The sequence below is a fragment of the Notamacropus eugenii genome, chromosome 4 (genome assembly GCF_028372415.1).
Source record: "Notamacropus eugenii isolate mMacEug1 chromosome 4, mMacEug1.pri_v2, whole genome shotgun sequence".
NCBI lineage: Eukaryota > Metazoa > Chordata > Mammalia > Diprotodontia > Macropodidae > Notamacropus > Notamacropus eugenii.
The window spans coordinates 354,672,142-354,688,082 of record NC_092875.1 but is presented as its reverse complement, the minus strand read 5'-3'; the positions used below and the strand labels follow the sequence as shown (position 1 = coordinate 354,688,082).

General features: G+C 38.0%; 1 protein-coding gene across 2 annotated transcripts in view; it reads right to left on the bottom strand.

Annotated features, from left to right (window-relative positions):
* Positions 1 to 1,380: 1,380 nt before the first annotated feature.
* SRD5A1 (steroid 5 alpha-reductase 1) overlaps positions 1,381 to 15,941 on the bottom strand; it is a 32,483-nt gene continuing 17,922 nt past the window's right edge. Inside the window, exons 3-5 of one of the 2 annotated variants that reach the window (XM_072605391.1) lie at positions 15,798 to 15,899; positions 12,761 to 12,911; positions 1,381 to 1,895 (exon numbers count right to left, since the gene is read on the bottom strand). In XM_072605391.1, the coding sequence (XP_072461492.1) occupies positions 1,829 to 1,895; positions 12,761 to 12,911; positions 15,798 to 15,899 (320 nt within the window). In that variant the 3' untranslated portion in view covers positions 1,381 to 1,828. Of the gene's footprint in view, positions 1,896 to 3,445; positions 3,994 to 12,760; positions 12,912 to 15,797; positions 15,900 to 15,941 lie in introns of those variants that run through there. The other variant, XM_072605390.1, reaches the window with a different exon arrangement.

The window sequence follows — 15,941 nt, the reverse complement described above, 5'->3', positions numbered from 1 at the left end:
GGCTGCGGCACCGAGAGGAAAAGATCCGAGCAGGCTTCGGGGACGGGATCTCCAGCGGCCACGCGGGTCCCTCCACCCACAGAGGGACCTGCAAACCTCTCGCAAAAGGTCCGTCGTGCTACAGACGTGGAGCCCAGCCCAGACCTGCTGCGGCCGTGGCCGAGGCACCGAGAGGTACAGATCCCAGCAGGCTTCAGGGACGGGATCTCCAGTGGCCGCACAAGTCCCTCCACCCACAGGTGACGGGGGTCGGTGAGAGAGTCTCTTTGGCGGGTCGAGAGGGGAGTGGGGTGCCCCCATAACAGGCCCCCCTGGGAGGTAGAAGCTGAGAGGCGGCTGCAGACCAGGGCTCCCCAAGCGGGCGGGAGCCTGGATCCATTGTGGAAGGTCTGTGCATAAACCCCCTGAGAGAACTGAGCCTGAGAGGCGGCCCTTCCCCGACCTGACCACCTGAACATAATCTCATACTGAATAGCAGCCCTGCCCCCGCCAAAAGCCCTAGGGCTGGAAGCAGCATTTGAATCTCAGACCCCAAACGCTGGCTGGGAGGATCAGGAGGCTAGGTGGGTGTGAGGAGAATATTCAGAGGTCAAGTCACTGGCTGGGAAAATGCCCAGAAAAGGGAAAAGAAATAAGACTATAGAAGGCTACTTTCTTGGTGAACAGGCATTTCCTCCCTTCCTTTCTGATGAGGAAGAACAATGCTTACCATCAGGCAAAGACACAGAAATCAAGGCTTCTGTGTCCCAGCCCACCCAATGGGCTCAGGCCATGAAGAGCTCAAAAAGAATTTTGAAAATCAAGTTAGAGTGGTGGAGGAAAAGCTGGGAAGAGAAATGAGAGCCATGAAGTCAAAGCATGAACAGCAGGTCAGCACCCTGCTAAAGGAGACCCAAAAAAATGTTGAAGAAATTGACACCTTGAAAACTAGCCTAACTCAATTGGCAAAAGAGGTTCAAAAAGCCAATGAGGAGAAGAATGCTTTCAAAAGCAGAATTAGCCAAATGGAAAAGGAGATTCAAAAGCTCACTGAAGAAAATCACTCCTTTGGAGAACTTTGTACACACCAACAACCACAGGGTGAGAGGAATTTTTCTCGTAGATTTAGTACTTGATTGCAATGCAAGGACTTAAACAATTCCCAATGGACTCTTGAGGCAAAAAGCCTTCCACACCCAGAGAAAGAACTATGGAACTGAATCGCAGAATGAAGCAGACCATTTTCTTTTGTATTATGTTTTGTTTTATGGTTTCTCCCACTCATTTTAATTTTTCTGTGCAACATGACTAAGTTGAAAATGTATAAAAAAAAGGAATGAAAATCACTGCTTTGTAGAATGGTTTGAGATCTGGTATGCAAATACAAAAAAAACAAACCAGGAAGGAAAAATGTTTTATTTGAAACCATTTGCTCTATTAACCAAGCCACAGGCATAGTTAATAAAGTCAATAAAGATTTATTAAGTGCTTACTATGTGCCAAGAGTTGTCAGCACAGTTAACTCTAATCTCTTAAGCACTGGTTATACAAGAAAGGCAAAAATCAGTACCTCCTCTTGAAAAGCTCACAAAGTGAAATTCTGACATCAAACTTTGTAAAACCAGTGTTCTCAGAAATACTCAGAAACCCTGAGTTTGCAGCCTTGGTATTCAGTAGTAGGAATATGATGCTACTCTGTCCAGACTGTGAGGCAAACTTCTGAAAATTTACTCCGGAAAATTTCTTAGAAGATTCTCTGAAATATTATTTAGAGAAAATAAAGATCCCCAAAGAAAATTATCCAAACCCTTGAAATTGAAGATAGAAGAAAATTTCATCAGTGATGTGCTTAATATAAAAATGGAATCATGATTTTCCTCAACTTTGGATAGTCTTCAAATTTCTCCAGGTACCATCTTAAAAAAGAAAGAAAAAAAAGTTATTTTTTTTTTTTAAAGAAAGGAAACAATCCTCTTTAAAAATCTTTAACCAGGTACTCCAAAAATAAAAGCAATGGGGGATTTTTTTTGTTCTCATGATAGCAGAACAAAAAAATGGCTGAAATAGATCTTTCTACTAAGCTAATGCCTATGATGGCAGTAGAATGCCTACAAGAATTTTGTTTATGAAACGAACTATCAAATATCTGTTGCTATTCAAAAGAGATAACTAATTTTATTTATTTTGATTTCAGCAAGGTTGTTGATCCTGTCTCACCTCTCTATTTTCTTTACCGGCACTTAGCACATTGTCTGGCAGGCACATAATACGCAGTTAGTAAGTATTTGTCGACTGATTCTTATTGATCAACACAGTGGGAAGACAGGACCTACGCCACAGAGATGAAAAAAGTACACAGCTGTTGGAAAGCTGGGATGGCGTACAAAAATCCCCCAAATAACTCGCAAAGTTTATTTGTTTATTTGTTTCCATGTCTTAGTCCAGATGATTTCATTAGTGAAGGAGCAATGGTCTCAAACTCAAATACAAATGGACCCCTGCAGCACATATTGCAACCAAATGAATATTATGTTACATTGTTACAATGTTACATTGTATTTTTATTTATTTTGTTAAATATTTCCCAAGAATACTTTAATTGGGCTTGGGTTGGGGAATTTTGCTGGCTGCCTGAGGGCTGCGAGTTTGTCACCTCTGGTGTAGGATGCTCCGCTTGAGAAAACTCCCTCTCTACAGCAAATATTCTTCAAGTCAAAGTATTTCAGAGTTGCTTGGGGGTACTGAGAAGTTAAGTGACTAGTCCAGGGATTTCAGTGTCCTAAGGAACTCTAAGAAGACAGTGGGACTAGATCTCCAATTTCATTGCTATGGGGAGGAACTTTGAGTGCCCTTGCTCCTCATAGCAACTTCAAGCTTCAAGGTGAGGAAACTCCATCCCCTAATGCACATCCACAGTAATGAAATTGATAACCTTAGACAGGTGCCTAGAGCAGTGGGTTCTAATCTGCATATAAGGATCCTGCCAGTCACATACTGACAGTTTTAAAATGTAATACCTATATTTCATTATATTTTTATCTATTTTGTTAAGTATTTCTCAATCACATTTTGGGCAGCACTTGGAAGGGTGGGGGTCGCACATGGCCCTCTTGTTGGACACACATAGCCTAAAACACTGAGAAGCTAAATAGCTTTCCTAGGATCATACAACCAGTAAGTGTCAAAGGAGGACTTGAACCTAGGTCTAAGCCCTGATCCTAATCCATTAAGGCAGGATGCCTCTCAAGGTGCTAAGTACAACAGAAAAAAATTAGTAATGACTATGTGCCAAAAACATGTTGCTGCTTTTAGGTTAAGTGAGCAAATAAAATATTACAAAACAGGATGTAAGTTTAGCCTCTGTGAAATAAAGTTAACAACATTTGGATACTAGAAGAGCTATTATATTAATAGCCCTTCTGAAATAGAGCAAAGATTCTCAGCTTTGACTTCTTCACTCCATAAGTACATTTAGGACCATTTATTTGCATTTCTGAGCACAGTTTTACCTTGGATACTGAAAGATGACCAGTACTTAATACAGAAAGACGAAAGAGATACAACAATTACTGTCATGTAGCTAATGAGAGAAAACAGAGTTGCTTTATCATCTCTTAAACAGGTAGGATGTAGTACATTGTGGAAAGGATATCCAACTCAATTACAGAAAAGTACGGATGACACACAAAAACAAAACAGAATGTCACAGAATCACATAATTTCACAGTTGGAAGAAATCTCAGAGGCAATCTAGTTCAATTCATATTTGAACAAGAATTTGAACAAGTGGTCATCCTGACTCTGCCTGCAGATGTCCAATGAGGAGAAAACTACTCACTGTCAAATATGCCCATTCCCTTTTGGGAAAGCACTAATTGTTAGAAGTTTTTCCTTAGATTAAGTTTGTTATTGTTCTACAACATCCAGTAACAAATACATTTTTTTTAAGTGGAAAGGCGAGGTCTATGCAAATCAGATCCGATGTCTTCTATGAAGCTGAAGTAAATGATAGTTCTGGTTAAGAAACAGAAATCAGTGGAGCATATTAGATAAACAACACATACATAGTAGCATGGTGTTAGATAAACCTCAACTACTGAGGGAGGAGCCCACAATTTGATACAAATTATTAAGAACTTGGAAGTGGTTAGATACAAGTCAAAATCTCACGCTGTATGTCATAACAATCTCCAAATGAATGTAACTTAGATACAAAAGGTCATATCATGACTAAATTAGAGAAGCAAGGAAGAATATATCTTTCACAGCTATGAAAAAGGGAAAAGTTCATGACTAAATGAAGAATGTCATGAGTCACAGACCAACTACAAGTTCTGTATGCCACCCACCTCCTGACAGAGAGGTGAGAGAGGTGAGAGACTCAAGGTGCAGAATAAGACATACATTTTCAGGCTTATGGGCAATGTAGGAATTTCTTTTGTTGACTATATATACTTACTACAAAGGTTTACCCTTCCCCCTTTTTTTCAATGGGAGGGAGGATATAGAAGAGAAAGCCAATGATATGTTTGGGGGGAAAAAATTAAGTTTTTAAAAATTTCAAGTCTGTACTATCTCCTTCTCAGCTCCTCCCTCCCCCCCAATTGAAAAAGAAAAACAAAATCGCTGTTAAAAACATGTATAGTCAAAGAAAGCAAATTCCTTCAGTAGCCATGTCCAAATATATCTGTATTCTAGGTTCATCATCTGTTAGGAGGTGGGTAACATCTTGATTTCTCTGAAATTGTGATTGACCACTGTGATTGTTGGTAATACATAGAAATGTTGATAATTTATGTGGGTTTTATATCCTGCAACTTTGCTGGTTAATTGTTTCAATTAACCTTTCTTTAAAGCTGACTCTAGAGCTTTCAAAGCAAATCATCAAATCATCTGCAAAAGTCATAATTTTGTTTTCTCTTTGCCTATGCATACTTCCTTAATTTCTTTCTGTTTTACTGATATAGCCAGAATTTCTAGCTCTGTTTGAATAATAATGGTGATAATGGACACCCCTGTTTCATCTCTGATTTTCTTGCAAGCCACCAGCTTATTTCTATTACAGATAATGTTGGCTCTTTGTTTTTGACAGATATTACTGAAATTAAAGAAAGATCTGTATATTCCTATGCTTTCTAGAATTTTTAACAGGATTAATTTTGTATCTTGTTAAAAATTGTTTCTGAATCTATTGATAAAATCACATTTTTGTTGTTCTTGTTAGTAATATGGCCAATTCTGTTTACAGTTTAACTAATACTGAACTATTGCATTCTTGATATAAATTTGGTCAGGTAATAGTGTATTACCTTTGAGATTTGTTGCTGTGGTCTCCTGGCTTAAATACTGTATTGAAAAATTATGCATCAAGGGAGCAGAGCCAAGATGGAGGAGTAGAAGCAGAGACCTGCTACAGCTCTCCCCCAAAACTCTTCAACAAACCTGTAAAAAAATGACTCTAAACAAATTCTAGAGCAGCAGAAGTCACAAAATGACAAACTAAAGCAAATTTCCAGGTCAAGACAATCTGGAAGGTAGACAGGAAGGGTGTATCACACGAGGCTGGGAGTGGAGTGCATTTGGTCACACAGGCTCAGACTGAGAGGGAGCAGGCCTTAAGGGGATGGAATCAACAGTGGTTGCTGTGGATTCCTGACTTCTCAACCCACATATGCTAAAGACAGCTTCAAAGGTCAATGGAAAAGTTCTCTCACCTAGCTGAGAGGCAGGCATGGTCCAGCCCTAGCCCCAGCCCTGGCCCAGCCTCAGGGTGGCTGCAGCCACTGCTGAAGCAGAGGCTGCTTCTGGAATCCTCCACTTCACAAAGCTCAAAAGTCAAATAATTTGCTGGGAAAATGAGCCACGGCAGGTGCGTGTGGCAGCAAGTGGGGGAAAGAAACCTGCTGGGATTAGAAGCTCAATTCCGTGTGGGCGGTTTCAGGCAGGTAAAGGTGGGAACTTCTAAATCTTAGAGTTCTCACGAGGCCCCCCAGGAAACGACTGGGAATCGAGGTGAACCGAGCTATCTCGTGTATTTCCGCCTCTTCCCGTGAGAAACGTGATGGGAGAGAGCTCTCCCCGCCCTCGAGATTGTCCCGGATCTGGGCATACCTAGTTACCTAGCAGGCTCGGTATTGACGTGAAAACTACGCGACGGGAGAGCTTAAGTAGGGTCAGGAAAGCCTGAAAGCTCTCTTGGGCGGAGGGGCCACGTGTGAGGACACAAGGCTCCGCTTTTCCTCTCTCCTCTCTCCCCTCCCTCTCTCTCCCCACTTACACTTCTACTTCCAATCTCTTATTGTAAGATCTTTGCCTCCTTGGGAGATTCTTCGCTCCCTCCTAAGGAAGAATTCCCCTGCACTTGTAACCAGAACCCTGAATAAAGCTCAACTCTTGTTCGACTCTGGAACATCCTTTCTCTCATACGAGCATCCGGCTTGGCCAGCCGAAGACCTCGGGAGGTGAGGTAAGAAGACTCGGGTAGCCCACAGGCCTGGCAGAAACCAACTATAGATTCTTACTTTCTCAGCAAAGAGGTATTTTCTTACATCATTGGTGACGAAGATCAAAACATAGAGTCAGAAGAAGACAATAAAGCCAAAGCTCCTATATCCAAAGCCTCTAAAAAAAATATGAATTGGTCTCAGGCCATGGAAGAGCTCAAAAAGGATTTTGAAAATGAAGTAAGAGGAAAGAAAAAATTGGGAAGAGAAATGAGAGTGATACAAGAAAATCATGAAAAAGGGGTCAACAGCTTGCTAAAGGAAACTCAAAAAAAATACTGAAGGAAATAACACCTTTAAAATTAGACTAACCCAAATGGCAAAAGAGGTCAAAAAAGCCAATGAGGAGAAGAATACCTTAAAAAGCAGAATGAGCCAAATGGAAAAAGAGGTCCAAAAGCTCATTGAAGAAAATAACTCTTTAAAAATTAGAATGGATTCAATATTAGGAAAAGTATGAACATTATCGATCATATCAACAACAAAACTAGCAGAAGCCACATGATTATTTCAATAGATGCAGTAAAAGTTCTTGATAAAATAAATTTCCTATTGAAAACACTGGAGAGCATAGGAATAAGTGGAACTTTCCATAAAATAATAAGCAGTATCTACCTAAAACCATCAACAAGCATTATATGCAATAGGGATAAGTTAAATGCATTTCCAATGAGATCAGGGTGAAATAAAGATGTCCATTAACACCACTGTTATTCAGTATGGTATTAGAAATGCTAGCTGTAGCAATAAGAGAAGAAAAAGAAATTGAAGGAATTAGAACAGGCAAAGAAGAAACTAAGTTGTCCTCTTTGCAGATGATATCATGATATACTAAGAGAATCCTGGAGAATCACCTAAAAAATTACTTGAAATAATACACAACTTTGGCAAAGTTGCAGGTTACAAAATATTTCCTGAGAGAGAGAAAGAGAGAGAGAGAGAGAGAAAGAGTGCACGCACAAAGTGAGCTGAATATGAAGGGATTATATCTAAAAAAGAAAGTTAAGAATTGAGAGTAGTATACTAGAAGAAAAAAGAAAGGGAGAGGTAGAATGTAGTAAGTCACCTCACATAAAAGAGGCAAGAAAAAGTTTTTGCAATGCAGGGGAAGCAAGGGAAGGTAAGAGGGAATAAGTGAACCCTCCTTTCACTGGATTTGACTTCAGGAGGGAATAAAATACACACTCAATTGGGTATGGAAGTTTATCTTACCCTAAAGGAAAGCAGGGGGGAAGGAGGGAAGGGGGAAAGCAAACACTTTGGTAGAGGGACAGATCAAAGGAGAGAATTGAATAAATGGAGGGAGGGACAGGATAGAGGGAAACATAGTTAGTCTTTCACAACATCACTATTATCGAAGTGTTTTGCATGACCACACATGTACAACCTTTATTGAATTGCTTGCCTTCTCAATATAGGTGGGTGAGGAGAGGGGAAGAGAGAGAATGTGGAACTCAAAGCTTTGAAAATGAATGTTAGTGCTTGTTTTTACATGCAACTAGGAAATAAGATATATAAGCAATGGGATATAGAAATCTATCTTACCCTTCAGGAAAATAGAAGGGAAAGGGATGGGGGAGGTGGGGAGGTTAGAAGGGAGGGCAGACTGAAGGAAAGGACAAAAGGGCAATCAGAATACATGCTGTCCCAGGGAGGGGGTATGAGAAAGACGGGAAGAAAATTTGAAATTCAAAATTTTGTGGAAGTGAATGTTGAAAGCTGAAAATAAATAATTCTATGAACTAAAAAAAATTATGCATCAATATTCATTAGGGATACTGGTCTGTTTATCTCTCTTCCTTGGTTTGGGATCAAGACCACATTTGTATCATAGAAAGAAGTAGGAGCTCCCCTTTTCTTATTTTTTCAAGTGGTTTTTATATACTGGAATTAATCATTCTTTAAAATGTTTGGTAAAATTCATTTGCAAATTTGTCTGGTCATTGGGTTTCTTTCTTTGAGCTCATTAATGGACTGCTCAATCTCTTTTTCTGAGATTGGGCTATTAAGTCCTCTATTTCCTGTCTTGTTACACTAATCTGGGCAATTTATGTGAATATATTCATATATTTATTGATATGTTATTGATATATTTATTATATTCATATTAATACACTTCATTTAGATTGTCAGTTTTATAGTTATATAACTAAGCAAAACAGCTCCTAACAATTTCTTCTATTTCTTCAATAGTCATGAGTCCAACTTTCAAATTTTTGATGCTGCTAATTTATTTTTCTGATACTGGGCTATTTAAATAATCTGTATTTTTTTCTTTTGGTAAGTTGGCATGTTATATATTCTCTAGTATTCATTAACTTCATCTACAGCATCAGTTACGTTGGCATGTGATTGGTCAAAATAGTTTCTGACAGTCATTTTTACTTCCTCAATTGTGGATCTTTCATTTTCATTTTTGATAAGAATAGCTTGCTCTTTCAGTCAGATTTTTAAATCAAATTAACTGTTTATCTATTTTATTATTTTTTTAAAGCTAGCACTTAGTTTTATTTATCAATTAAAAGTTTTTTGTTTGTTTTTGCTTTCAATTTAGTTAATTGCTTCTTTGATTTTCAGAATTTTTATTTGGTGTTTAGTCAAGGCGTTTGATTTGTTGTTTTCTTAGTTTTTGTAGCTGCATGCCTAATTAATTAATCTTTCCTTTACTGATGAAAGTTTTTAGAGATATCTATTTCCCCTAAGAATTGTTTTAGCTGTATACTATAAATTTTGCTGTTTTGATGTCATTTTCTTTGATAAAATTTTCTACTGTTTCTATGTTTTGTTCATTGACTCTTCAGTTTTTTAGGACTGAGTTATTTAGTTTTCAATTAATTTTTTCTTTCTGCAAAGGCCCTTTAGTATAATTTTTATTTTATTGTGTTCACTTAAGGAACCATTTAGCATTTGTTTCTGCATTCATTTGTGAGGTTTTTGTACCTTAACTTATGCTCAATTTTTGTAAAAGTGACAAGCACAGTTGAAAGGTATACAAATGCCTTGCTGTTTTCATTCACTAATCATCAAAGATCTCTCACCTCATATAAATTTTAAAGTTCTAGTCAGGGTCTTCTTGTTTATCTTTTTGTTACATTTGTCTATGTATAAAAGATACATAGAGGTCCCTTACTATTACAGATTTGCTATTTATTTCTCCTCAATTTAACTTTTCTTTTAAATATGTAGATGAGGGGAGCAGAGCCGAGATGGCAAAGTAGAAAGAGGCAAACACTCTAGGTCTTTCCCCACAGCCCATAAAATATCTGTAAAGAATGACTCAACAAATTCTAGAACAGCAGAAGCCACAGAACAATGGAGTGCAGGAGACTTCTAGCCCAGAGTGACCTGGAAGGCCAACAGGGAAGGTCTGTTGCACCAGACGCAGAGAGAAGCACAGCCCAAGCTTGGCCCCATGGCACTGGGAGGAGCAGGGCTGGACCAGGTCTCAGGGGCAAAATCCCCAGTGGCAGCTCAGATCCCTCAAACCACAGGTGCTGAAGTTCAGTGAGAGGGCTTTTTCAGCTGGCCAAGAAAGGAGCAGGGTCCTCCCATAGCTCCGGCCCTAGGGGGTGGTGGTGGCAGGCAGCAGCCTGCATCCATTGTTGGAAGTTTCATCATAAAGCCCCTGGGGAAATTAAGCAGCTGATCTGCACCTCAGCCCTGAGTGGCGGCGCTGCCCCCACCTAAAACCCCTGGGGGAATTGAGCAGCTGATCTGAATCTCAGCCCTTAGTACTAGCATGGTGAAACTGGAGGCGGGGTGGTTGTGGAGAGGAAATTCTACTACTCACAGATTCTGGGCACAAAAGGTTTCTGGTTGATCCCAGATCAGTGTGCAGGCTTGATTGTGCCACCTTGGAGGAACTGAGATCTTACAGGTCCCCAGAGTATACCTTACTCTTGACAAAGAACCCAAAAGTCAAGTAACTGGTTGGGAAAATGCCCAAAAAAGGGGAAAAAAATAAGACTACAGCAGGTTACTTTCTTGGTGAACAGGTATATTCTCCCATCCTTTCAGATGAGGAAGAACAATGCTTACCATCAAGGAAAGACAAGGCTTCCATATTCCAAACATCCAAAATAAATATTCAATGGTCTCAGGCCATGGAAGAACTCAAAAAGAATTTTGAAAATCAAGTAAGAGAGGTGGAGGAAAAATTGGGAAGAGAGGTGCAAGAAAAGCATGAAAAGTAAGTCAACAGCTTGCTAAAGGAAACCCAAAAAAATGCTGAAGAAAATAATACCTTTAAAAATAGGGTAACTCAATTGGAAAAAGAGGTTAAAAAAGCCGATGAGAAGAATGCTTTAAAAAGCAAAATTAGCCAAATGGAAAAGGAGATTCAAAAGCTCACTGAAGAAAATAGTTTTTTAAAAATTAGAAGGAACAGAAGGAAGCTAACGACTTTATGAGAAACCAAGAAATCACAAAACAAAACCAAAAGAATGAAAAAATAGAAGAAAATGTGAAATATCTCATTGGAAAAACAACTGACCTTGAAAATAGATCCAGCAGAGATAATTTAAAAATTATGGGACTACCTGAAAGCCATGATCCAAAAAAGAGCCTAGACATCATCTTTCATGAAATTATCAAGGAAAACTGCCCTGATATTCTGGAACCAGAGGTAAAAATAAATATTGAAAGAATCCACCGATTACCTCCTGAAAGAGATCTGAAAATAGAAACTCCTAGGAACATTGTGGCCAAATTCCAGAGTTCCCTGGTCAAGGAGAAAATATTGCAAGCAGCTAGAAAGAAACAATTCAGGTATTGTGGAAATACAATCAGGATAACCCAAGATCTAGCATCTTCTACATTAAGAGATTGAAAGGTGTGGAATGTGAAATTTGGAATGTGGAATATTTCAGAAGTCAAAGGAACTAGGATTAAAACCAGGAATCATCTACCCAGCAAAACTGAATATAATACCTCAGGCGAAAAAAATCATCATTCAGTGAAATAGAGGACTTTCAAGCATTCCTGATGAAAAGACCAGAGCTGAAAAGAAAATCTGACTTTCAAACACAAGAATCAAGAGAAGCAGAAAAAGGAAAAAGAAATCATAAGGGACTTACTAAAGTTGAACTGTTTACATTCCTACATGGAAAGACAATATCTATAACTCTTGAAACTTTTCTAATATCTGGGTAGTGGGAGGGATTATATACATACATACATACATACACACACACACACAGAGTAGAGGGTGAGTTAAATAGGAAAGGATAATATCTAAAAAAATAAAATTAAGGGGTGAGAAAGGAATATATTGGGAGGAGAAAGGGAAAAATGGAATGGGGCAAATTATCTCTCATAAAAGAGGCAAGAAAAAATCTTTTCAGTGGAGGGGAAAAGGGGGGAGGTTAGAGGGAAAAGTGAAGCTTACTCTCATCACATTTGGCTCAAGGAAGGAATAAAATGCACACTCAATTTGGTATGAAAACCTATCTTACAATACAGGAAAGTAGGGGAAAAAGGGATAAGAAGGTTGGGGGGGGATGATGGAAAGGAGGGTAAATGAGAGGAGGGAGCAATTAGAAATAAACATTCTTGGGGAGGGACAAGGTCAAAAGAGAGAATAGAAGAAATGGGGGGCAGGATAGGATGGAGGAGGTAAAATATAGTTAGTCTTACCCAACATGACTATTATGGAAGTCATTTGCAAAACTACACATATATAGCCTATATTGAGTTGCTTGCCTTCTTAGTGGGGATGGGTGGGGAGGGAGGAAAAGAGAAGCTGGAACTCAAAGTTTTAGGCACAAGTGTTGAGTATCGTTCTTTCATACAACTGGAAAATAAGAAATATGGGGTACAGAAATTTATCTTGCCCTACAGGACTAAAGAGAAGATGGGGATAAGGGAAGGGAGGGATGTTAGAAAGGAGGGCAGATTGGTGATAGGGGTAATCAGAATGCTCAGTGTTTTGGGGTGGGGGGAGGGGAGAGATGGGGAGAAAATTTGGAACTCAAAATTTTGTGGAAATGAATGTTGAAAACAAAATAAATTAATTTAAAAAAATAAAAATGTCAAAAAAAAGTAATTTCTAAAAAAAAATATTTAGATGTATATTGTTTGGTACATATATGGTTAATTACTGACATTGATGTATAGGCTATGGTACCTTTAAGCATAATGAAGTTTCTCTGCTTATTTCTTCATATCAAGTTTATTTTTACTGTAGCCTTGCCTGAAAAATCATGACTGCTATCCCAGCTTTTGTAATTAAGACAAGAGAAAATAAGTATATAGAGTAATTCAAATTTAAAAAAAATTACCTGTGATGTTCTTTTGCTCTGATACTTAAATTACTAGTTGTAAATAGTGCAAATGCAACGCCTGCAAAAGACCAGCTTGCCAGAGCATATCCATACCATTCCATGACCTCTCCAGAGAAATTGGCTGCAGTCACATATTCAAACAGGCCTCCTAAAGTTAAGGAAAGCAAAACAAAAGAGTAAATTTACCATGAAAATCCCCCTCACAAAAAAGTGAAATTATATCAATTCATGAACATTAACTATTTTCAAGTGGTTTGTTTCATTGACTTTCAGAGAATATTAATTTAAATATGAGAAATCTCTTCCTTTCAGAACATACATGGTGACTGGTGAGATTGGACAATTTATCTTTCCAATTTTTATTTTTACACACTTCTCAATTAAGCAGGAAAATCAACTTGGTTCAAATTTGCTTGAAGTTAAAGATATGGATCTAATTCAGGTTAGCTGAAGTTAAATAATTTTGCTTTGTCAATATTGCTGAATGATACCAGATTGATTTTAATATAAAATACGACTACCTGAAAGGCATCATCAAAAAAAGGGTCTAGATATCATGTTTAAAGAAATTATCAAGGAAAACAACCCCTGCCATCCTAGAACTGGAGGGTAAAATAGGAATTGAAAGAATCCAGCTATCACCTCCTGAAACAGATACCAAATGAAACTTCTCAGAAGTATTATAATCAAATCCCAGAGCTCCAAGGTCAAGGAGAAAATATTGCAAGTAGCCAGAAAGAAACCATTTAAATATAGAAGAGTCACAGTCAGGATCACACAAGGGTTAGCAGCTCCCCCATTAAAGAAGTGGAGGAGTTGGAATATGAAATTGCAGAAAGCAAAAGAGCTAGGATTATAACCAAAAATAACCTACCTAGAAAAACTAGGTATTAATCTTTCAGAGGAAAAATAATGGGCATAATTAGAGGATTTCCAAGCATTCATGATTAAACACCTGTGCTGAATAGAAAATCAGACTCAAGAAAAATAGAAACGCAAACATGAAAGAGAAATCACAAGAGATTTAGTAAGGTTAAACTGTATACCTTATCATATGGGAAGATGATATATGGAATTCCTAAGAATTTTATCATTATTTTAACAGTTAGAAGGAGTCTACATAGACAAAGGGCACAAATGTAAATCAGTTATATTGGGATGATCTAAAAAAATGCAGAGGTAAGAAAGAGTGATGTACTGGGACAAGGGGGAAAGAACCGGTAGAATGGGGAAAATTGTCTCACATAAAAGAGGCATGCAAGGAAGAGCAAGTAAGGGTCTCAGGCTGGACTTGAACTCAGAAAGATGAGCTGTCCTAACTCCCAGCCTGACACTCTATCCCCCGTACTATCTAGTTGCCTTTAGGCACCTAGTAACAAAGTAGTTACTACCTTACAGTTAACCATTTTGTATAAAGTTGCATTTATTCACCACCATTTATGCACCATTTATTTTTACATATACTTGTATTCTCTATTAGAATGTAAATCTAAATTCTTTGTGAGTAGGGTGGAATTAGGAACTAAGATCTTTTAGTTTAAAAAAAAGTGCTTATAAGTTCTTTATAAAGATCAATTGTTCTGGACTTTAAACATCATCTAAAATAGTATAAAATACTGTTTTCTTTTCTCAATTTATAGTCTAATAGCATGTGCTTTTATACAATGCTGAACTGTAGGTTGAGAAGGAAAACAGTTAAAATGTGAACAAAATGTGAATTTGAACAAAAATTTGAGAATTTTCTTTTTTTGCAAAATAGGTCAATGTTTCCAGCATGTTTGAATGTAAGTACAATATTTCAAAGTCCTGGTCTCCTCTTTAAAGAAGAGGGAGGTGCACTTTCTCAATCTCTTCCAACTAGAGGGTTCAGTTTACTTTTTTGATTCTGCACATTCACATTACTATGGTCATGACATTTGCCCTTTTCCTGGTTCTGATAACTTCACCAAAGCAGAGATTTTTGAGGAAGCAATGTGGAGGATTCACTGGAGAACGGAGAAGCCAGCAGTGAGCTTAATTAATAGATTGATGGAATAGTCCAAGTTAGAGGTAATGAGACTTGGGGTAGAAACAAAGAGAGTAGAGAGAAGGACATGGCTGTAAAAAGTTGTGGAGGTGTAACTCATTAAATTTGAGAGGTAAAGGAAAAAGAAGAGTTGAGGATGACTTGATTTTCACAGGAATGATGTGGGTACCCTTGACAGAAATGGTAAGTTTTTAGTGTATGGCTATACATTTAAGGGAGAAGAAAATGAGTTCTATACTTCAAAGGACCAGCTATTTCCAGTATGATAGGATTAGTTGTGGTTTGGGATGATCTATACCCAAGGGACAGGTATCTCTGGAAAATTTTTGGTTCCCTTGGGCTCCACTGCTGCCTAGAAAATTTGTAAAATGCTTTGTGAATTACTTTATATGGAATAACTGAGCAGCAAATAAGAATACCATTCTTACTTTTCACCTCATTAGCAAAGTATATGGAAAAGTTCTCACCCTTGCCTTTTCACCTAGACTACAAAATGAGAAGCAAGAACCTAACAGGTGAAACAAATGCAAATAAATAATGATAATATCTCAAACGCCTACTGAGGAGCCTTACAAAGCACTTTTCTCAAAACTCCTTTATCTCTAAACTCTTTGACTCCAAGTAGGTACTTTAGATATTATTATTCCTCTTTCACTGAGAGCAAACAACTGAAAATACATGGCACGCGCGCGTGCGCGCGCGCGCGCGTGTGTGTACACACACACACACACACACACACACACACACACACACACACACACACACACACACACACAACCAGACTAAAAGAAATTGAAATCTAAAAGCCTTAAAAAACATCCTAATTTCTCGATATAAAACACAAAACATTACCTAAATGGTTCAATGGTGTGGTTGATCATGATCCTTAAAGCTCATTAGGTAGCTAATATTATACTCAAGTTGGATGCTTATCAGGATCTCACATGATTTGGGTGTAATTCTAAAATAAATTCATTAACAATTCATTCTGGCAGGATTTTTACTTACCTCTTGGTATTTTGTACCCAGTCTCTCCTGGTTTTCTCAAGTTTCTTAGGATATTATCAGAATGGATATTTATTAACATCCCTATTAGCCACATGGCACAACCTAATGAGGAAAAGAAATAAAAGTAAAGATTGGCTAAGTAGT